This window comes from Manihot esculenta, chromosome 6 (genome assembly GCF_001659605.2).
Source record: "Manihot esculenta cultivar AM560-2 chromosome 6, M.esculenta_v8, whole genome shotgun sequence".
Taxonomy (NCBI): domain Eukaryota; kingdom Viridiplantae; phylum Streptophyta; class Magnoliopsida; order Malpighiales; family Euphorbiaceae; genus Manihot; species Manihot esculenta.
Genome location: NC_035166.2, coordinates 23,269,508 through 23,288,904, shown reverse-complemented (window position 1 = coordinate 23,288,904; position 19,397 = coordinate 23,269,508). Strand labels below are relative to the sequence as shown.

Genomic DNA, 19,397 nt, shown 5'->3' with positions numbered 1-19,397 from the left:
TAAAATACTGGACCGATCAACTAAAGAAGGCTCCATGAGCTTTGGGTCAGCACTGTTTTCTTGGCCTCAGCCAAGGTGGTGAGACCGACGGTCATCACTATTTAAATAAAATTATAAGTAAATATAATATCACATCAAAACAAACTTGGCTCAAAGAACTCCATATCCCTAAAGACAACTATTACTCGAAATTAAAAATTGATCCAAAATCATAAGTTGGACTAAGAACTTAAATTTGAAATAAAATTAATCATAGCAGGCAAAGATGGAATTTCATCCAATTAAGCATGCCGATAAACGGTTCAACTCATTTATAGCTCTTCATATGATTCATGACCGCCCAAAAACCTCAATAAGATCTGAAAATATTGAGAAATAACTTCTCAAAGTAAAAAATAAAATAAAATAAATAAGCAATGTGTGTAGTGTGTGTAATTTTTCTTCCCTTTTTTTCCCAACCATTGCACGCTAAAATTACATCTTCATACTGAAACTTCACCCCAAAAATTGAAGCCAGTGCGGTTCAAACCACTCGAGACATCCAACATCTCATCAATCAAAGATACAACAATCACCCATCGTTCTCTCCCAACCAATGGAAACAATTCTCCTAAAAAAATTGGAGAATGATATAAATAATACACCATGAAAAATGAATGAAACAGCTATTATACCTTCAAATAACTCGCATGAACTCATGACTAATAGATGGACCCCCTAAGCAAGAATGCACGTTCGTATAGATCTCCACTATGATACAGTAATCAAATTCAACTCATGCGGCCTCAATGCTCCTTGAACAATCTCTTGCACTGTTCGGTTTCTCCGACAAACATCAGAAAGCTCTTCAACAGGAACCATCAGCGCATTGATATCAATCCCAGATGCTGCATCTGACAACGCTTGAAAAAATCTAGCACGCTCCACCTCCGTGACAGCTGTCAATGGAATTAGTGAAACACTCTCCTTGGCCCACTCCAATGCATTCGCTCCATATGCACGAGTTAGTGCCAGTAAAGCATACATAACCTGGGGAAGAATGGGAAAAAAAAAAGGAAAAGGAAAGAAAGAGAGCTTCATTAAATTTCTTAACGTCATTGTCACAATCCACTATGTACTGAGTTGAGTGTAAGAGCTACCGTTTCTAATCGAGAACTAGGAAGCGCTCCAGTTAATGATGCAATCAAAATTCTACTAATGCTGGCACCTCGGGGAATAATAACACTATCTCTGATGGATAAGTATTGTTCCCCCACACTAGATTTTGCGATGTCAAAGATGTCAGACAAGAAGGTCAGTATGGAATTGGAAGCCTCTCTGCAAAATTAAACAACAAAGTCAGAACAGAATGAACATTTTAAACAAAATAGCTGATCTGTAATTTAAACATTTGGTTGAAATTTTAAATAATTTCATACAGATTTTCAAATATGTAGAGCATATACAAATTTTTTTGCGAGCGTATGTAAAGCATATATTATACACACAAATTAACAACTATTACAAGGTCACGAAATAGCTAGATCATGTTTTTGTCTCTTTCCCCCCTTGAACTAAATGAAACATTTGTTACTAGGAAGCATCAATATTTCAACTCTAAAAGTCTGCTTGCACATCTTTTTGGCATATAGCGCATAGAAGTACCACATTTAATACCGTTGAATCCCACATAGTGAGAAAGGGGAAATGTGCCTCCTGCATATACACTCCTCTCTTTTGAGCTGGCTAGTTTTTAGAGTGAGTTAGGCCTGACTCAGATTTAATATGATATGAGAGCCTCCTACTCATATTGAGCCTCTCAATTCTAGGGGTGAGAGGTATGTTAAATCCCACGTCGGTTTTATGAGCCATAGGCACTACTCCTCCCCTTGAGTTAGCTTGGAATGAGTTAGACCTTACCCAAATTTAACAAATACAATCCATATGTCTCGGTGAATAGTAAACACAGGGATATGGTTAGATGCAATTAGGATATACAAAGGATCTCCTAGTGGACATAATTTTTGGTATTATCAAGTAAATTTATAGTCACATTTTCAGTTCCCAATATCAAACCCAAAAAAAATAGTTTTAGGCATCAAGGAATATAAAAATTAGGGTGATGATGTGTCTTGTGGCAAATGTCAATAGATAAATTATTCATGTGTATGCCGATTTTTGTTAAAAAGGAAAAATATTCACTTTGTACCTCAGTATGCCTTTCTGTTATCTTTGCCCTTTAATTGGTTTATTTTCTATCTTCTTGAACCTATTTGATACTTAAAAATGTTTATGCAAACTGTGGCAGAGCATATGCACCCATCTTGATTATTTTTTCATGTCATACAAAGTAAAAATATGCTTATTTATCATAACCACCCTATCTTATCCACACTTTTCAAAAAAACAGTAAAAATTATCTGTGCTTGTATTTATATCTGCAATTCTATCCATGCTTTCCCAGCATGTCTTGAACTGGTTTGCATTTCATAGAATATTTCTATTTACCACTGAAATTCAAAGAATGAAATTAATGTGGACGTTAAAGAAATGATAATAAATAATACCTGTGCTGTACGGTAATACCAATCATAGAGCAATCAACTAACATTGGAAATACAGCAGATGGAATAAAAAGTTGAGGGCAATAACGAATGCATCTTGATGCCAATAAAAAACAATCATCTGCTATGTCTGGTCTGGCAGTGAACTCCTGAATATGATAAATATAAAGGGTGATTGGAAGTCATGAGACGTAACAGAAATCCAAACAATAAAACACATGCATTGCTTGTAGAACTGAGACCTTGATATTGGTAAGGAGACATATTGTACGCTTGAAAAGAGCTTCAATCAAATTTTTCAAGTAGTATGCACAAGACGGGTCAGAACCAAATATCTGCAGCCCCAAGAAAATTAAACACTCAATTTTGAAATAAACCAATACAAGAAAAAATTGCTCATATTTAGTAAGAAATACCTACCTTTATAACTTCACTAGAGAGATAAAGGAAGCAAGGCTGATGGTGCTGTTGATATAGGGCTTGAATCTCTTCTAGCATTGCTCCAATGGTGATTCCCATGAACCTCCCAGAAGTTCTCACCTAAAGAAATCTCAAATGCATTAGCATCTGGAACTAATGTAGATTACTTGAGAACATGTTCGCCTACAAAACACTAAATCTTTGGTCGATAGAACTTTGCAAATAAAATCATATACAGACTTTGCCAAACCCATGTTCCCCCCACCCCCACCCCTCCTTCATTTGGGTTGACCTTCATGAAGAGCACCTAGGCGAGCCTTGCGCCTTGGTGCACCTCCTGTAGGTCCTCTGCCTTTGGGTTCTTCATATACTGGTGCCCCGCTGAATCTTTGATAACTATGGTTAAGGGTAACTATGTAGTCAAGTACTCTGAAGTTCAGCTATTTAAAATTGCATAAGATCCAACTTTTCAAACTCACAGCATATTTACAAGCTCGACAAAGAGACTCCATTGTCCGCATGTCCCAAGCACGACTACAGCAGAAAAACACAGATCAATAAAAATGGGAGAACCCAGGAATATTCACATAGCAATAAACCTATTTTACAATAGACTGCATAAACTTACATGTCAAAGATTGCTTTAAAGAGTGGCCAAAGCCTTTGAATTGCATCTGCCACAGCTTCAGGATGATTAACATATCTGAATTGGCTTTTTAGTTACACTCTGAGAATACAAATATATTTACAGCTAAAACAGAAGGATGTCAGGCAAACCTAAAGATGTAAGCAAGTCGATCAATATGAACTGTTAACTCTCGAGCAGGTCTCTTCTCCAATATTTCTGGACCTTGATTGATAACTCCCTGGTTGTTCACATTATCAGCTAGCATCAAAAACAATCAAAGAATGAATGAATAAATCTACTAGTAATAAACCTCACTTGTAAAGAATTAACAACTGGCATGCATAATTTCTCCAAAGCCTGCTTAGCCTGGTCTGGAGGAAGTTCTGTTATGACCATGCTGCAAAATAATTTACAACACATCCAAATCAAGTACTCTCTGCAAATTTAATCTCATCATGTAACAAAGCAATTCCCAACGAAATAAGGTAAAACAGATACCTTAAGGCTTCAACCACATGCAAAGAATCTTCAGCAGAAATTCTAAAGCTACCTTCCCCAATTACTGCCCTATGGTATATGGGGAAGAGATCATCGAAATATCCACAAAGCTTTCTCCGACAATCTACAATCAACATAAACCAAATTAATCCAAACTTAAGATGTTGAAAAAATAGCATTGCACCATGGAATTCAGTCACCAAGGGAGAACAGGGTGGGTGGCACCTGTCAGGGCAAGTAGAACATCACAAATACCACACCAAAAATAACAATCTTTAGGTATATCATTTAAAGACATGGTATCAAATCCACCAGCAACAAAATTTGAAGGAACAAAAATCATATGGAAGAAAACGAGTCATGAACAGCTTTGGAGGAAATCATGTATTTAGGAGAACTTTTATCTTCAACTTGGTGGTTTTCTAGATTCATTAAAGTGTCGATCCTGAATGTTGTAGCTTATTTTAAGCATATTCAAATTCTATCAGTTTACTGCTCTGTGCTGTTAGACAACAAAACTGATGTAGAACAAGATCTGATACCAAATGGATGAAGAACCAATAGATCAAACAGAGAAAAACAAATTCTCATTTGGTAGAAAAACACATTCTCAATTTTATTAGCACAAATCATCTGACAAACATGGCAAAATCTACTTAAATATGTAGAGAAACTAGGCCAATATATGAAGTATTCATAATCCTTCTAAAATTAGGAATAGGAACCTAAATCCAACACTAAATTGGAATCATAAATCACTCAAAATCATAAATAAAATCCAAATACAAGTAGTCCTAATAGCTTTAGTATTTCCTACATCAGAAATTAGGAGCTTATCAATTGATTGCAAGCATAAGACGTGTATTCACATCCTTTAAACAACACAAATGAATTAAACTCTGTACATTAAAATGGTACTGCACCCAAACAATCCCACTAATGAAAAGATATGTGTTAATAGTGGATCAAAATCAAGGGTAGAATTCAGGTTATCCTCGAGAGCTAGCAGTTCATATATTCAACTTCAGCAAAGAATCATGGAAGTTTACAATTTCCTTAAAATTATAAGCAGATTATTAGTAGTTACTAAATTCTAAGATTCTGCATCTAAAAAAAGTGCAAATAATCACTCAACCAAGAATTAAGTACCATTGCAGATATGTCTGAATGCCACAGCTGCAGCAGCTGCAGAATCTTCTGATGTCCCCATGCCATGCATGAGAATTTTCATGACTGAAGATAATAAAGGCAATCCATCTGATGCAGCATCAAGCCACTTTGAATATGCTCCAATTGTTAAGCACACTGAAAATGTTGTCATAAATATCAAGCCCAGATTTCACATCAAGAGGAACCGCACTGAGGCAGGTATGAAGCTTTGGGACTCAAAAGACATGAACCACTGTTTTGAGCAGAGATGGTAGTTCAAAATCTCTGCTTCACACTGACATTCATGATCCTCTTAAGGGAAGTATAAGTATAAGCTTAAACAAATATATGATAGAAGATAAATCACCTGTCTGAAGCAGTTGGGGTTGATGTGGAAGCTCTAGCAGTAAAGACATAACCTGTGGAAGCAAACCAACCCACAAAAAGTTATTTCAAATAGTTTGAGCCAAAACAATCTGAACCAATTAAAAAATTTACCAATCACAAAGTATCCCATCAATAACATACATAAAAAGGATTCCAGGAAAGGGCTGGAAAGCTTATCTATAATGGATATCCTACAACTTACGCATGGTCACTATAATGGATAACGACAATGGATATCATAATTTCTACTCATGGTACTCTCTCCCTCTTTTATATATCCTTTGTGTTGAAATTTATAGATGATTATTCAATAACGAAAATATTTTCTTTTAATAAACTGTATTAAGATTTTAATTATATAACTTTGTTATTGAATTTGAATTTTATTTTTTGCACAAATTTAGATTTTAGAAGGTCAATCCCTTTGTTACAAAATAAAAAAATTAAAGTTTACAATTAGCAAAGCTTAAGGATTAATCATTAATCTGCATTTTATGAATTTTTTAAATGATATCATGAAAGATAATATAATAAATCATTTTTAAAATTATAAATTTTTTATTTTAATTTTAGTTAAATAAAGAAAAGATTTCAAAGTTTGATAAAAACAAAGTTGATGAAAATTTTCAATGCTAAATATTCAAATTTTATAGACGATGTTAGATTTTTTCCTTTTGAAATCTTTGATTTGGATAATTGATTTTGCTAATAATTTAATAATATAGAGAAATCACGTTTTTCACCTTAATTATTAGGCATTTTAAATATAGGTATTATTAAGCTCATTTTGTTCACATCATAGAAAATATTTCATTTTTTTTATTATTGAGATATTTAAGTTTTCAATTAATTTACTTTTTTATCTCATGACTATTGACCAAAACTTAAATTAATTTAATTTAATATCAATTTGCTTTGATTAATTTAGTAAAATTTAAATTAATATAAATAAATAATAAATAAAAATAAACATAAAATAATAACTAATCTATTATCAAATTGTTAAATAAAAAAATATTTGATCATTAATTGATTTGACCATCAAAGATGAGAAAATAGAGAAAATAAGTGAGAGAAGTAGAAAGATAATGGAGAGAGGTCTAGACTGATTATTTTTATTTTGGTAGCATGAAGCTCATTAACAAGTTCAAAGTTCCTGAGTGATTTTATTGAAACAAAATTAAATTTGAGCAATGGAAATGAAACAGATTTGAAATTTAGTGACCGCCGGTGAAAATTATCGACCGAAATCTATAATTTTATATTACCATCTCTCTCTCTCTCAAATGGTAACAATAAACTTGATATATGAGCAAAAGGTTGCCCACAGAGATGAATTAAAGCCACAACTTGAAACCAGATCTGCAGCAACAACTCTACACTATCACCTTAGAAAATTGCAAAAAAGAAAATGGTGCTCATATAGGAACTTTTGACAAAAAATTCTATACCTTGGGCATTACTTCAGCTTCAACATCTGAAACATAATTTGATACAGCCTTGATGCAAAATAAAGCAGCTTCTGCTGGACGCCACTCGCTATGTCCATTCCCCCAGCAAGCTTGAGCCTTGAACAGTACACAACAATTGCTCATAATTATAACATACACGTGATAACTACAGAATCACAGAATATTCTCTTGAGCTGATATGAAGCTCAGAAATCCCAATCCTATGCTAAAATAGTTCGGCTCACTAGCATGTGACCAGTTCTTAGAAATATGGTAGTCCACCAAAAGCAACAAGATGTCTGCAAATGGTACAGGTACTCCAGAAATTGTATTCATATTTAAAAGAAAATGAGCATGGTTATTGAGAAAAGCAGATCTTGCATGCTAATGCAGGATTAATGGAAGGAAACTGTAGCAATCTGGCTTTAAAGATATTGTTTCTGCTTCAGCTAAAGCTGTTTCTGCTTCCAATAGCAACGCCGAACTTCATAGTGGAGTATGCATGAAGCAATATCCAATATATTCAAAACCCACCCAAATTTCATGTTTTAAGAAAGAGAGCACTTGGCCATAGAAGCCAAGAGTAAGAATTCTGCTACTGTGACTAGACAACTCTAGAATTAAGCAATTTCCAAATGAAAAACTACTAGATGGTTCTACAGCAGATTAACCCAATGCAAAATTGCAACTCAAGATTTTATAAGGATGGTGCCAAAGGCAATATGAAGGCAACTTAAATTAGTAATGTTAACCATAATGTAATACGCACCTCAGCAAGTTTCACATAAAGAATCTTTAAAGTTGCATCACCACCTAGAACTGATGCAGCGTCAATTAACACATCCGCAACAGCTAGCAACATCACAGAAACAATTAGTGCTGAAGCAGTGGAAGAAAGATGGGAGGTCTCATCAAGGTGAATATATATAAAGGCAGAAAATTGTCTTCACAATTGATAGAAACAACTAATAGTGATTGAGCAATCAGACAATAAAAGCCTTGGCAACAAAAGCAAGTACAAAAAATACTACCAGGCTTGCTAATTAATGTGTACGAAGGGCAAATTCAGCAACAATGTCTGTTTCAACTAATTTGAGAACTGCTCACCATATCTAGTCTGTTTAAAATCCTTGAGGTCTTCAATTGAAAGATTTTGATAATCTTGGGGATACTGAACTCGAAAGCTAACCTGTAAGGAAAAATCATTGCTCTTCAATTTTTTCTATAAAAGAAAATTATACATGATGAGATGGGAAATCATATTTATCTACATGCATATTTTATAGTTAAATATGCACTAGTCTTAACCCTTTTGTACATATGCTTGAGATGACAAATCCCATTTCTTAAAAGGATATATTTATCAGGAAAAGCACATGGTAGCAACCAGAAAGCAAAGCAGCACCAAACAGGGATATTGTGGAAATTTATGGTGACTGATACTGCTGGAAACACACTTAAGCGGGCAAATAAAGCAAAAGCCTGTTTCATGGCATTAAATCACAATCATTTTTCCCAAAGTAATCCTAAGAGGCTAAACATGAGTCCACCGTATATCCATCCATTTCACTGGGCCTTGCACTAAACTATTAAGTGTTTGCCATCACTTAGTCTAGCAAGTATGAGTTATGCTAGGCTAGCAAGTTACAAATTCTGCTCATTGCAATTGCCTCCAGGTTAACTGCTCAGTATCAAACTATCAATGATATGGCTACTTAGTGGAGAATCATGGGGGTGGATCAACAAAACAGCTGACCCACATGTTGAATTGCGCTGGAATTTGGCTTTCCATCACCAAAAGCTTAGGCCATTTTGGTGGCGTACCAATCAAACCCAATTACTGCAAGCCGACCCATTTGTTTTCCAACCCCCTGTGCTCGAGAATCCCAACATTGTATCACAATATTAATCTCAATGACCATAGGTTCAGCAACCAAAAGCACGGGGTTGATCTTGAAGGAGTTAGACCCGTGACCTGAGCCAAAAAGGAACTAGAAGAAAGTGGACCCACGGGCTTGTCAAAGAAAGGCTGGATCTTGAGGTCAGAGCCAAGAGGATCAAGACCCAAGTTAGATGGGTGACCCCGTGACCATGCAATGACAATTGATAATTAGGCCTATATGAAGCCTAAGCCAAATTGCTCCTAAAGGGGAGTATTGGGATATGACTCGTGGGAACAAGTCCGCATCAACCGTGCACAAGAAAATCAAAAGGTATATAAGTTCAAGGCAAACCAAAACTAAGCCATTTTGGTGATGGGGAGCCCAGTTCAGCATGAAACCTGCTTGTTTATTGATCCACACTCCTCGGCCCATAATTTCAATGGTGTTAGAGACAATTATTTCCATGTAAGACTACTATGATTTCCATAACATGATGTGGAACATTCTTGTGCATTTCTTAATATGTAAATCCCACCAAACAAAAGCAAAGAATAAAGAGAGAAAATGTCCACGAAATTATATTAGGTTGCATTTGGATAGGTAGGCAGAAATGAAATCTAAATGTTATTTGTTGGGTGTAGCATAGGTAGATAAATTGATCAAACAAATCTGAGATTTCAGATATCTCATCCAAATAGATCCTTACTGCCATCCAATCTGGAAAAAGTGTCATCAATTTTTGAACCATTTGAAGTTGTTTAATTGTTGATATTGCAAACCCCAATTTTTTTCTCATACAACTCAGCCTTCATCCATATTTTATTGGGGATTGCCATATGGTCATTCCTTCATTCTCCTTGGTTTAAGCAAATTTGAAATTCTGTGCAAAGAAAGCAACTCACCAGAGACACAATTGACTCATAGGCTGGCCGAAAAACTAGCAGCCTCCTACTTCTCTCAGCTTCAATGGACACTTCATCACCGAATGAAATATATGAATCCCTGGTACAGTATAATCATCATGATCAAGATTTCTTTAGAAATCAGCAAGCCTAGCAAAGCTCCATATGAATTCACCTTCTAGTCAAGATAACTTGAAGACTGTGCCAAAAATTAAATGTCATGGAAGCAATGTCATATTCTGGATGTGAAGCAACTTCCAGTAATGCATTCACTATCACCATTGATTCATCAGAACCTGGAAGGAGAAAAAAAATAACAATATTTGACAGTAAGGAGGCAAATCAGAGTAGAAAGTTAGGATTATCATGTGAAGACGAGAATCAATTTAAAGGCACATAAGAGGGGTCAAAGAGTGCCGGTGCTCTAAATAATGGGTATCAATAAATGGTAAAAAAAATGCACCAGTTGCAATAAGCTCAACATATGAATCACCCATGTCAGCAAATAATCGAGCAATGGCCTTGACATCTTCTTCATCCTAAAAGAAAAACAAAAAGAAAATTATCATTTTCAATTTTATAAATTGCATCGCAATAAATGTACAGAGTACATAACATAATAGAAAAGTTCTAACTACTTCTAATGGAACACAAGAAGTATAATCTTATTAAAAGAAACATATAAATTAATCAAATAGAATACACATAGAAGAGAAAGGGGGAAACACTTTATCCAGTAGCACAAGTTGCTAATATTTCCATATTTTGTTGCCATACACAAGATGATAGCAAATCCAAGTAGAGTCACTGCAATTATTCACAGGGCAAATACTGGCCCAAAAAAATTAAGCAACAAGCGTTTAAACACCATACAAGTGATGTACCTTCGATGGATCCTGAAGTTGCTCCTTGAGACTCATAACTTGAGGTACAAGCACTTGAATCAAAGGCATCTGTACAAGAATACCACCAGAGCTTCCTGATGTTGTATAGTGTATCAATTCTGAGACAACTGCAAAGATCAGGAAAACTTTTCATCAGTATAGGCACCAACGAATTCCACCATTCACATCCGTGCTAAGATATTATCCACATAAGAAAAATGAAAATAAAGAAAAGAAGCATAAGGAAGGTAATTTTTTTTAAAAAAAAAAAAAAGAAGAAAAAGGGAAATGTTTCCACATAATTATCATCCTGCTTTATAATGGGAGAATGGTGGGTTGGGAAGATAAAGATATATGCATTAATTTGAAGGAAATATACCAACAAATTCCCAACAGCACATAAGCTACAGTAAGGAAGAACTTAAAAGTAATTGAATCTGGAGACAAATGTTATGCATGAACTTTTGTACAACACTTGGAATTTCTTTGTACTTGCCAGTTTTGTCATTTCTTTGTTTGTAATATCTCTAAATTCAATCACACAATTCCGCATTGGCTAAATATTTATCCTAACACTTCAACCATACTCCACTCAACTTAACTAAGCCATCGTAAAATATGGAATTATTTCCTGCATTTCTACTTGGTTTAGGGCTAAATTTTAAAAAATATCTAAGATTACTAAGCTCTCCTACTTCCCTCCACATCATGTGTCCCAACCCTTCAGTGTTCCCAACCTTCATAAATTAGTTGTAAAAAATTACCATTTTTTGGTTATGAACTAGATATAGTGTATATAAATCATAGATTCAATAGCTTTACTTGATGCATTTATGCTGATCAGTTAGTTGCATTTCTTAATTTTAGTAAACAACTTCAGTGTCAGTTTAATGCATCTGAAAAATTTTAATGACAAGGTCACTACCAATTCAAAATGGCAGAGAGAGCCCCATTTCTATGCACAATTTAAATACAACGGTGTGGCCCATGTCCTATCAATTTAATAATAATGTTTCACTTGACAAGCTCTTATTATTCCAAGATAATTTTCAAACCCCCTTCTTGAACTCCTAGAAAATGGCAATTCATTATGTTACTGTGCACAATCAAAATTTGAGATAACGTCATTATTGCCCATTCACAACATGACAGCATCTCAACCATGATATCTGCACAGAGGTCTCAATCTTAAATCTCATTGATGGAACTTCAAACAACAAACTGAACAAATTACAGGCAAAACATGTTCTTATGAGTCAAACAAGCTAATAATACTCCCCGTGTATGAAATTTTAGAAAATCTCAAAATATAAGCAAATGGTAACTAATAAAAAATAAGACTTGAAAAGTAGCAAACATGTTTTAAACACAGTTTGTTTCAACTGCAATACCATTTACAGCTGCCTCTGAAAGTAGCTCAGAATTCAAGCTTGAGAGAGCTGCAACCACTAATGGGTGAGAAGCAAGCACAGATCCAGGGATCCTGAAACCAACAGAAGTTAAATAAATATCACAGAATTTCTAGTGTATCCATTACTTCCTCTCAAGAGGAGCACATTAGAAAAAATCAATAAAACTGCTAATGAAATAATGGCAAAGGGCCATTCTAGGACTACAGTATCAGAAGCTACAGGCTTTTCTAAGCAATTGCCATTGCCAAATTAGCTGCCAGTGGAACTCTTCAAGAACTTACTCAAAACACTATAAACAACTGCACTATGTATTAGAATTTCAATGCAAGCCACAGGTTTTCACAATCCAGAAACCAACCCAAAAATAAAAGGATACGGGAAAAATGAATGAAGAAAACTAATCACTAAGTCAAGAGTGTATGTTAATATAAGTGTTAAAAATATATCCTTAAATTGCAGCTACTTCCATGCTTAACCACTAGCAGCAATTACCCCATTGTGCCTTCTTTTTTTTTATTTTTGAGAACCAACAAATTATCTCTTTGCTTTAATGACAAGTAAAGGACACTTTATGAGGTAATCTCAACTATCAAAAGGTTTCACATAATTAACTAGCAGGTACAAGTTTCTAAAATTATTCTCTTGCAGGCACCTGTTGTTATCTAATCAGGTGCTGTCCACCAAACAAATTTCAACATATAATGTCCAAATTCTCCAAAATTAATACTATACAAATATTCTAAAATAACCAGAAAGCAACTCATACCCATGCCTCAGTCGAAGCCAAGAAGCAAATGCCTCTAGAACCTGAGAGAAGGAATGCCAAATGATCAAAGCCTCATTAATCAAAGCACACATGTTAAACATCCATAGCATCAACTTAAAATTTTAAGAATGCTCAGGAAAGAAACACATATAAGGGGAGTCCCCCCTCCTGGTTTCTAATTGCTCTCTCAGGAAATTGTCAGATTTTACTAGTGAGAAGAGAAAGGCAAAACAATGAGATATATAACTAATGTCAACAAAAAATTGAAAAACACATTGAAATGGCTCAGGCAGGTTAAAAAGACGTGACTAACAAGTAACAACTCTTGTCAAATGTGCTCGATACAGAAATGAATAAAAATGATCAAGACAGTGTTCACATTTCCATTACTCATGAGTTAGGAAACAGTTTGGTATAAAGTTTCCAATATCAAAAATCTCATTAAATACATTATTCCTAACTGAACAACCAAATAGATTAACAACGGACAAGCCACCATATACATTGCACCCATTATGCACCAATGCAGTTTGCTATTAGGGTCCAGACATTTTTCTTAAAAAAGAAAAAAAATCCAAGTAATGAAATATTTTATCAGTTTCAAAAAAAAAGTTCATGATATTATTATGACAAATTCCAGACAAAAAATATGAAAAAAATATTTCACCATCTTCCATTTTTCTGTCAACAACCTTAGATTGGAATTCAGACATCACGCACCAGCAGACCAAAAATACTTTATTTGAAAAGTGGTGCAACTGAAGCTACGTCTTTGTAAGAACTTCATCCATATATTCAAAAATTAATTCCTTGACATGCAATCTTACAACCTTTTGTAAACAAGCTACCAAAAGAGCACATAATAACTGAGATTTCACATGTAATACTCATAAAATAAGTATTAGAAGTACAGTACTATGGCATAAGATATGTGCCCACCTGCTCCTTGAGTTCATTAATTTTTGAGCAAGCTGTCAAAATATTAAGAGCAAGCTCCATTTGAGAAGTCAACTCCTTTTCAAATTGGCGGCGCCTTTCTGGACGAGCAGCTATCTTATAGTTGTATACTTCCTGATGTGAAGGTACAAACACTTGTAAAGACACTTAAAAGGAAATGCAAACAAACGACCGACTAAAATCCATTTTCTTACAAGATCACTGTGGCTTTTGAGGGAAATATAACATGCACACAGGAGAATATCCCTTAGTCACACTCACTATTTTTTCAGTTAACATGGAAAGTTTGTATGTTATTCTACACCTCTTGTAACCTTTTAGGAGAACAGAAATTCTTTAAACCCATTTATTTAGCAAATCAATCCGTGAATTCAGGGATGATGATAAAAATTGTTGATGTCCTTTAATTGAAGTAAGCTGGAACATGCACATTGCGAGTTTAGCTCTCGTAAATGAATGTTAATGAGGTTCAATTGAACAGAGATCCAGAGTCAAAATGCAACCAATTCAAAAATTTAGGTTCTATCATCCAAAAAAAGAAGAAATAGATGAGAATGGAACTTACAGAATCAGAACATAAAGAGTGAAATGGAGAAATGTGAAGAGTGTGCTATGTGATGGTAGGATCCTTGACAAAGTTAAAAATAAGTTCTATGGAACAATCGTCATACTAGCCATATTGTATGGAAGTAAGGGTCGGGGATCTTAAGTACCATACCCATGAGTGTGGAGAAAAAGGTGAATATGAAGATGGATATTTGATAACATGATGATGGATAAGATTAAGAATGGCATTCTCTTTTTTTTTTCTTTTTGAGAAGTAAGAATGGCCATATTCACCATAGAGCGCATGCAGCAGATATTGGGGGTAAAATGAAAGGTCAATTAAAATAGTTTTGCCATGTCAAACATAGAGCATCAAATGCATTGGTACAAAAGTGACAGGTTAGCGGTGGAATAAATGAAAAGGCAAGAGGGAACCTAACATGACTAGGAGGGAAGTAGTATTAAAAGATTTTCAATTTTTGGATTTCGATGTGGAATTAGTTTCAAACAGAGTGGAATTGCCAAAAAATTATCCTAGATGATCCTGCCTAAATTGGGTATCAAGGCTTTATTGTTGTTGTTATTGCTGTTGTTGTCCTTTAATTAAAGCTAGAATTGCAGGCATCAACACTCTTAACTCTTGTCTTTAGATTTTTAGCCAAAAATAATCCTTCTTGCACCCAATAGTAGGTTTTAGTTTTAACAGGCATAACATGTCCACAATTCTACTCATCACATAATTCGCAATTCTTAAACTTACATACCTCTGGCAAAACTGAAAGTAGCTCCAAGAATCCTGGTATATATTCTGGATGAGAATTCATCTCATCCCTAAGCCAATTCACTATGCCACCATCTCCCCAATCCTCTGCAGGAACTTGCACAGCCAAGGCAGCAACAGCAATGCTAATCTACAATTCAACTATCCAAATATCATCATCTTGGGATCAAGAAGTTGCAGTGCAAATGTGAATTTGTGCAGGAACTATCTTATCGTACCTGAGTCCTGACTTTAGGGGGGCCGCTGTGAAATTTTTTCAGCAGAGTCTGCAATTCCAAAGCCAACTTAAGTAAATAGTTAAATATTGTGATTGTATTCATGTGCATCATGCACAAAACAGATAAAACCATTTCCGATATCCCCATACTTGTATATTGCTTACACTAAGCAGGAGACAAAAAATCATATGAAAAATTTCATTGAGGAAAAAATAAATGACACAATTGAAATAGTTTCTGAATGAATTTTTTTAAGCGCCAGGCAGCTAGCAAGACACGACAAAAATAATGCATGTAAATGGAATGAGATTTCCCTAAGCCAATTATAGGAATTACAATCACCTTTCCCCTTGAAAAAATGAAGTTCTTAAACATGCACTAACAGATGTCATCAAATTGAATTTAGTATATCCATTTATTTAGCTCTTTTAGATGTTGAGTAATTTACTCAAGGACGGGGAGCATCTCTCATCACCATCCTTCTCTCTTCTTCATGATAAACAACATGGCCCAAGGAGCACAACTACAGCATGCATGAAATATAAAAGAGGCACCATGGGTGCCATATCATTTCCCCCTAAAAATCAAATGGTTAGCCACTCCCTCATGGAACCACAAGCAAAGAAGCATCAAATTCAAAAGAACCAAAACAAAAAAAAAAGATGAATATCAAAACATCAACATATCTATTAAATTTTCTTCCTTCTTTCCAACGATGCAAAAGCACAGCTTAGAAAATCGTGTGACGTTCTAAGGAGAATGACTAGATATGCCACAGAATAAGTGCTTAAAATCTTTTAGTTAAATTGAATCATCATAATTTATATGCTACTCAAAATGTATGAACACATACATGGATTTAAAGAGCTTAATGAAGCACTATCAGTTTTCATACTAGCAAAACTAGTATAGTTATTCTGGAATAACTATCATATCCAGTTTGAAAAGCTCATCAATTATACGGAAGGAATTTTAAGTACACACAGTGATGCTAAATTGTAACATATTAGAGAATAAATATGAGCTTCTCCAATTATTAAAAGCACACATAAAGACCACTGACCACCCACATTTAAGGAACTTCGCAATGGTCTAAAGGCTTCAGAAGGCAGTTCTTCAAAATCTCTTTGTACCTAATGAAGAGAGAGAGAGAAAAGAAAGTTTCAATGATTTAAACATCAAATGGCACATAAACAAAGAAAGAGAGAAGGGGGAGGCTATGTTAAAGAAGCAATTAGCAAGGCAACAAAAACATAAAGATTTACAACTGTAAAACAAAATTTGCCAATTAAATGGAAAATAAAGTTACCTTGCTTCTAAGAGTTTGAGAACAAAAGATTAAGGTTTCCATATTGCTAGTGGGATCATGAAGCAAATTATCAGCAACCTAAATGAAACAAAGAGAAATTGATAAGCCAATAATGAAACAAATCAACGATAATGAGCTTTGCTCTTCTTTGTCAAGAGATGGTGGAACCAAACGTGAAGTGAAGAATAACACCATACTATGTCCAATTAAAATAGTTCAACTTGTAATAGCTTCCAAATACTCAAAAAAAATTATAGAATCTGAATGGGTAAGAACCAAAGAGAAATTTCAAGGAATAGAAAGAAAAACATAATTTTCCTATCAACATAGACATTAGCCATATTCCTTGAAACTTTGTCTAGGATGCACTTTACAAAAGGATTTCCTTGCATTACAAAGAACTGAAGGATGTGGTAGATGAAGAGAATGAATAATGATTGAAAACACCATAATCAAGTAAAAATTTTATAAATCAAATTAAATATATATATATATATATATATATATATATATTCAAATCCAACAAGTTCTAATAAACAGCCCCTATAAGACAAATGAGTCAAGCCTGTATCATGGGGAGAGAGCAAGGGGTCAGAGGTAGGCCCCTGCTTAGTAGGGACAGAAATGACCAAAAACTATAAATTTTCAACTTCTGGCTAAAACCTGCAACCCAGTTTGGTGCGCAAAATTAACTAATTTTTGGGTCATCACCAATTATCTGTTCTATACACACTTAAATAGATTATATCACTATCCAATTTTAAGCTAAAATAACAAATGCATAATGTCTTCGTTCCATGTAGTAAATAAATCTGATTTTAATGATTCACATTTGTTTATTTTCTCTGTGTTGCACCACAATACATCGATTTTGATTTTCGGGCAAATTAGGAAACAGCAACAGCAGAATGGTAGTCGTGATAGACTGATAGTAATCGAAAAAGTTCCTAGTGCAGTGGTAACTCGATGCTATTCGAATTTCAAATAAGCTCAGTAACTCAACCCCCCCCCCCTCCCGGTTCCAACAAAATAGAAATACACACAAAAATGCTGAATAAACATAAATATGTTTCTAAAAAACCTCAGTTGAATTCAATGCTAACACTCTCATAATTCCCACATGATTAAAATCACAAAGGTATAACACTAAGAAAAGCTAGAAAATAGTCGAACTCAAAGTTCTCGGAGAAAATCCAAATATGTGAACTCTCTACTTATTCCACTAATCGATCAATAATGCATTAAAATTTGAGTCTCTAGAAGCGTAGAGTACCTGCCAGGCGTCGATGGAGCGTTGAATGCCTTGTAGATATTCATCTGCTTTGGAACGAACCTCATCTTGCGGGTGATGATACAGTGCGTTTAGGGCTTCTTTCACTGCATTCTGATGATCCATAGCTTCGATTAAAAACCTAACAAGCCCGCACAGATAAATCGATAGATTGAAATATAGATAGAGAAAGGGAGAGATAGGAATGCGTTTGTTGATTTGTATTTTTCTTTCTCTTTTTTTTATTTTTTTTTTTAATGGAATGGGGTTTTTGGCGCCCCCTTACAGTGAAAGGCGGATTTGGGAGATTTTGGATCAGGACGTGAGAAGATTGGAGAGCAAATGAGAAGTTTTGGCCGTCTGATTTGTTAATTTGGGTTTTTGAAACTTTGTCAAATTTGGTCAAAGAATGAATAATCGGACACGTGGCGCATGATTTCGACTGATTCGGGGGTTTACTTGGGACCACGGCACAGATTGTCAATGTGTAAAACTTTGTTGGATTGATACATCTGATCTGCACTTCAAGTACCCTTTCGAAAACTTCTTAGTTACATACCTTATAAATGAAATTAATATTAATTATTTAATTTTTATATTTAAAAATCATTAATTAATTCATAATTTTTTACCGTATTTTTATAATATTTAAAATTCTTGATAGGGCAGTACAATTAAAAATGGATGAGAATCTGAATTCAAAACTCCAAAATCAAATCCTATATCTCTTAGCTTATGGAACTAAGCCACCTAGTTCTTATCTTTTCCAATCCATATACTTATTTAAGTCACATAAAATAATTAAAATATTATTATTTATATTCATTATAATTTTTTTCGGAATAGTGATTTGAAAATATAAAAATTAAAATTTTTAATTTAAAATTATTCATTCATATAATTTTAAATTATAATTATTTAAACATCTATAAATTTACTCCGATGGTAATTACATTAAAATTAAAATTAAAAATTTATAAATTCGATCTCTCCCTCCATTTATTCTTGGTTTAAAAATAATTATAATTATGTAATATTTATAATTTATTTAAAAAATTAATAATTTTGTTATAATTTTTTATTTTTATATTAAAAATATTTTTGTTTATTTGATATATGTCATGCCTTTGACGGTGACAAGAATTGGTAGAAAAAAGTGTACTCGACTTATCTGTAACTCTATCCAATCATTCATGCTTAAGACTCTAACCAATTATTCATGCTTTTATGGCTTTTATAAAGATAAACTGAAATGACCTTTGCTTAATTAACTACCATATTCGAATATATTTATACAATAATGTCCATTAATACTCTAAATAATATTAATTTTTTTAGTTCAATTGGTCATGTGGGTTGTTTATGTAAATACCAGTCTTAATATTTGAAAAAG

The 19,397-nt window shown here is 34.1% G+C and overlaps 1 protein-coding gene across 3 annotated transcripts; it reads right to left on the bottom strand.

The window, feature by feature from the left end:
• Positions 1-353: 353 nt before the first annotated feature.
• On the bottom strand, positions 354-18,355 carry LOC110617434 (transportin MOS14). 3 transcript variants are annotated; one of them, XM_021760193.2, is made up of 27 exons: positions 18,008-18,355; positions 16,735-16,812; positions 16,496-16,558; positions 15,426-15,473; positions 15,191-15,337; positions 13,863-13,994; positions 12,924-12,964; positions 12,137-12,228; positions 10,746-10,873; positions 10,325-10,400; positions 10,037-10,157; positions 9,862-9,961; positions 8,184-8,265; positions 7,846-7,928; positions 7,077-7,193; positions 5,606-5,657; positions 5,239-5,394; positions 4,090-4,213; positions 3,907-3,988; positions 3,741-3,829; positions 3,592-3,666; positions 3,443-3,497; positions 2,964-3,083; positions 2,786-2,878; positions 2,547-2,692; positions 1,140-1,317; positions 354-1,029 (listed from the first exon to the last, which is right to left on the bottom strand). In XM_021760193.2, the coding sequence occupies exons 1-27, from the start codon at positions 18,128-18,130 to the stop codon at positions 751-753; spliced, it is 2,880 nt and encodes a 959-aa protein (XP_021615885.1). In that variant the 5' UTR covers positions 18,131-18,355; the 3' UTR covers positions 354-750. The 3 variants fall into 3 exon arrangements, with proteins under 3 accessions (XP_021615885.1, XP_043813517.1, XP_043813518.1); XM_043957582.1 differs by lacking the exon at positions 2,786-2,878; XM_043957583.1 differs by lacking the exons at positions 16,735-16,812; positions 18,008-18,355 and having other exon boundaries at positions 16,489-16,558.
• Between the last annotated feature and the right edge of the window lie 1,042 nt (positions 18,356-19,397).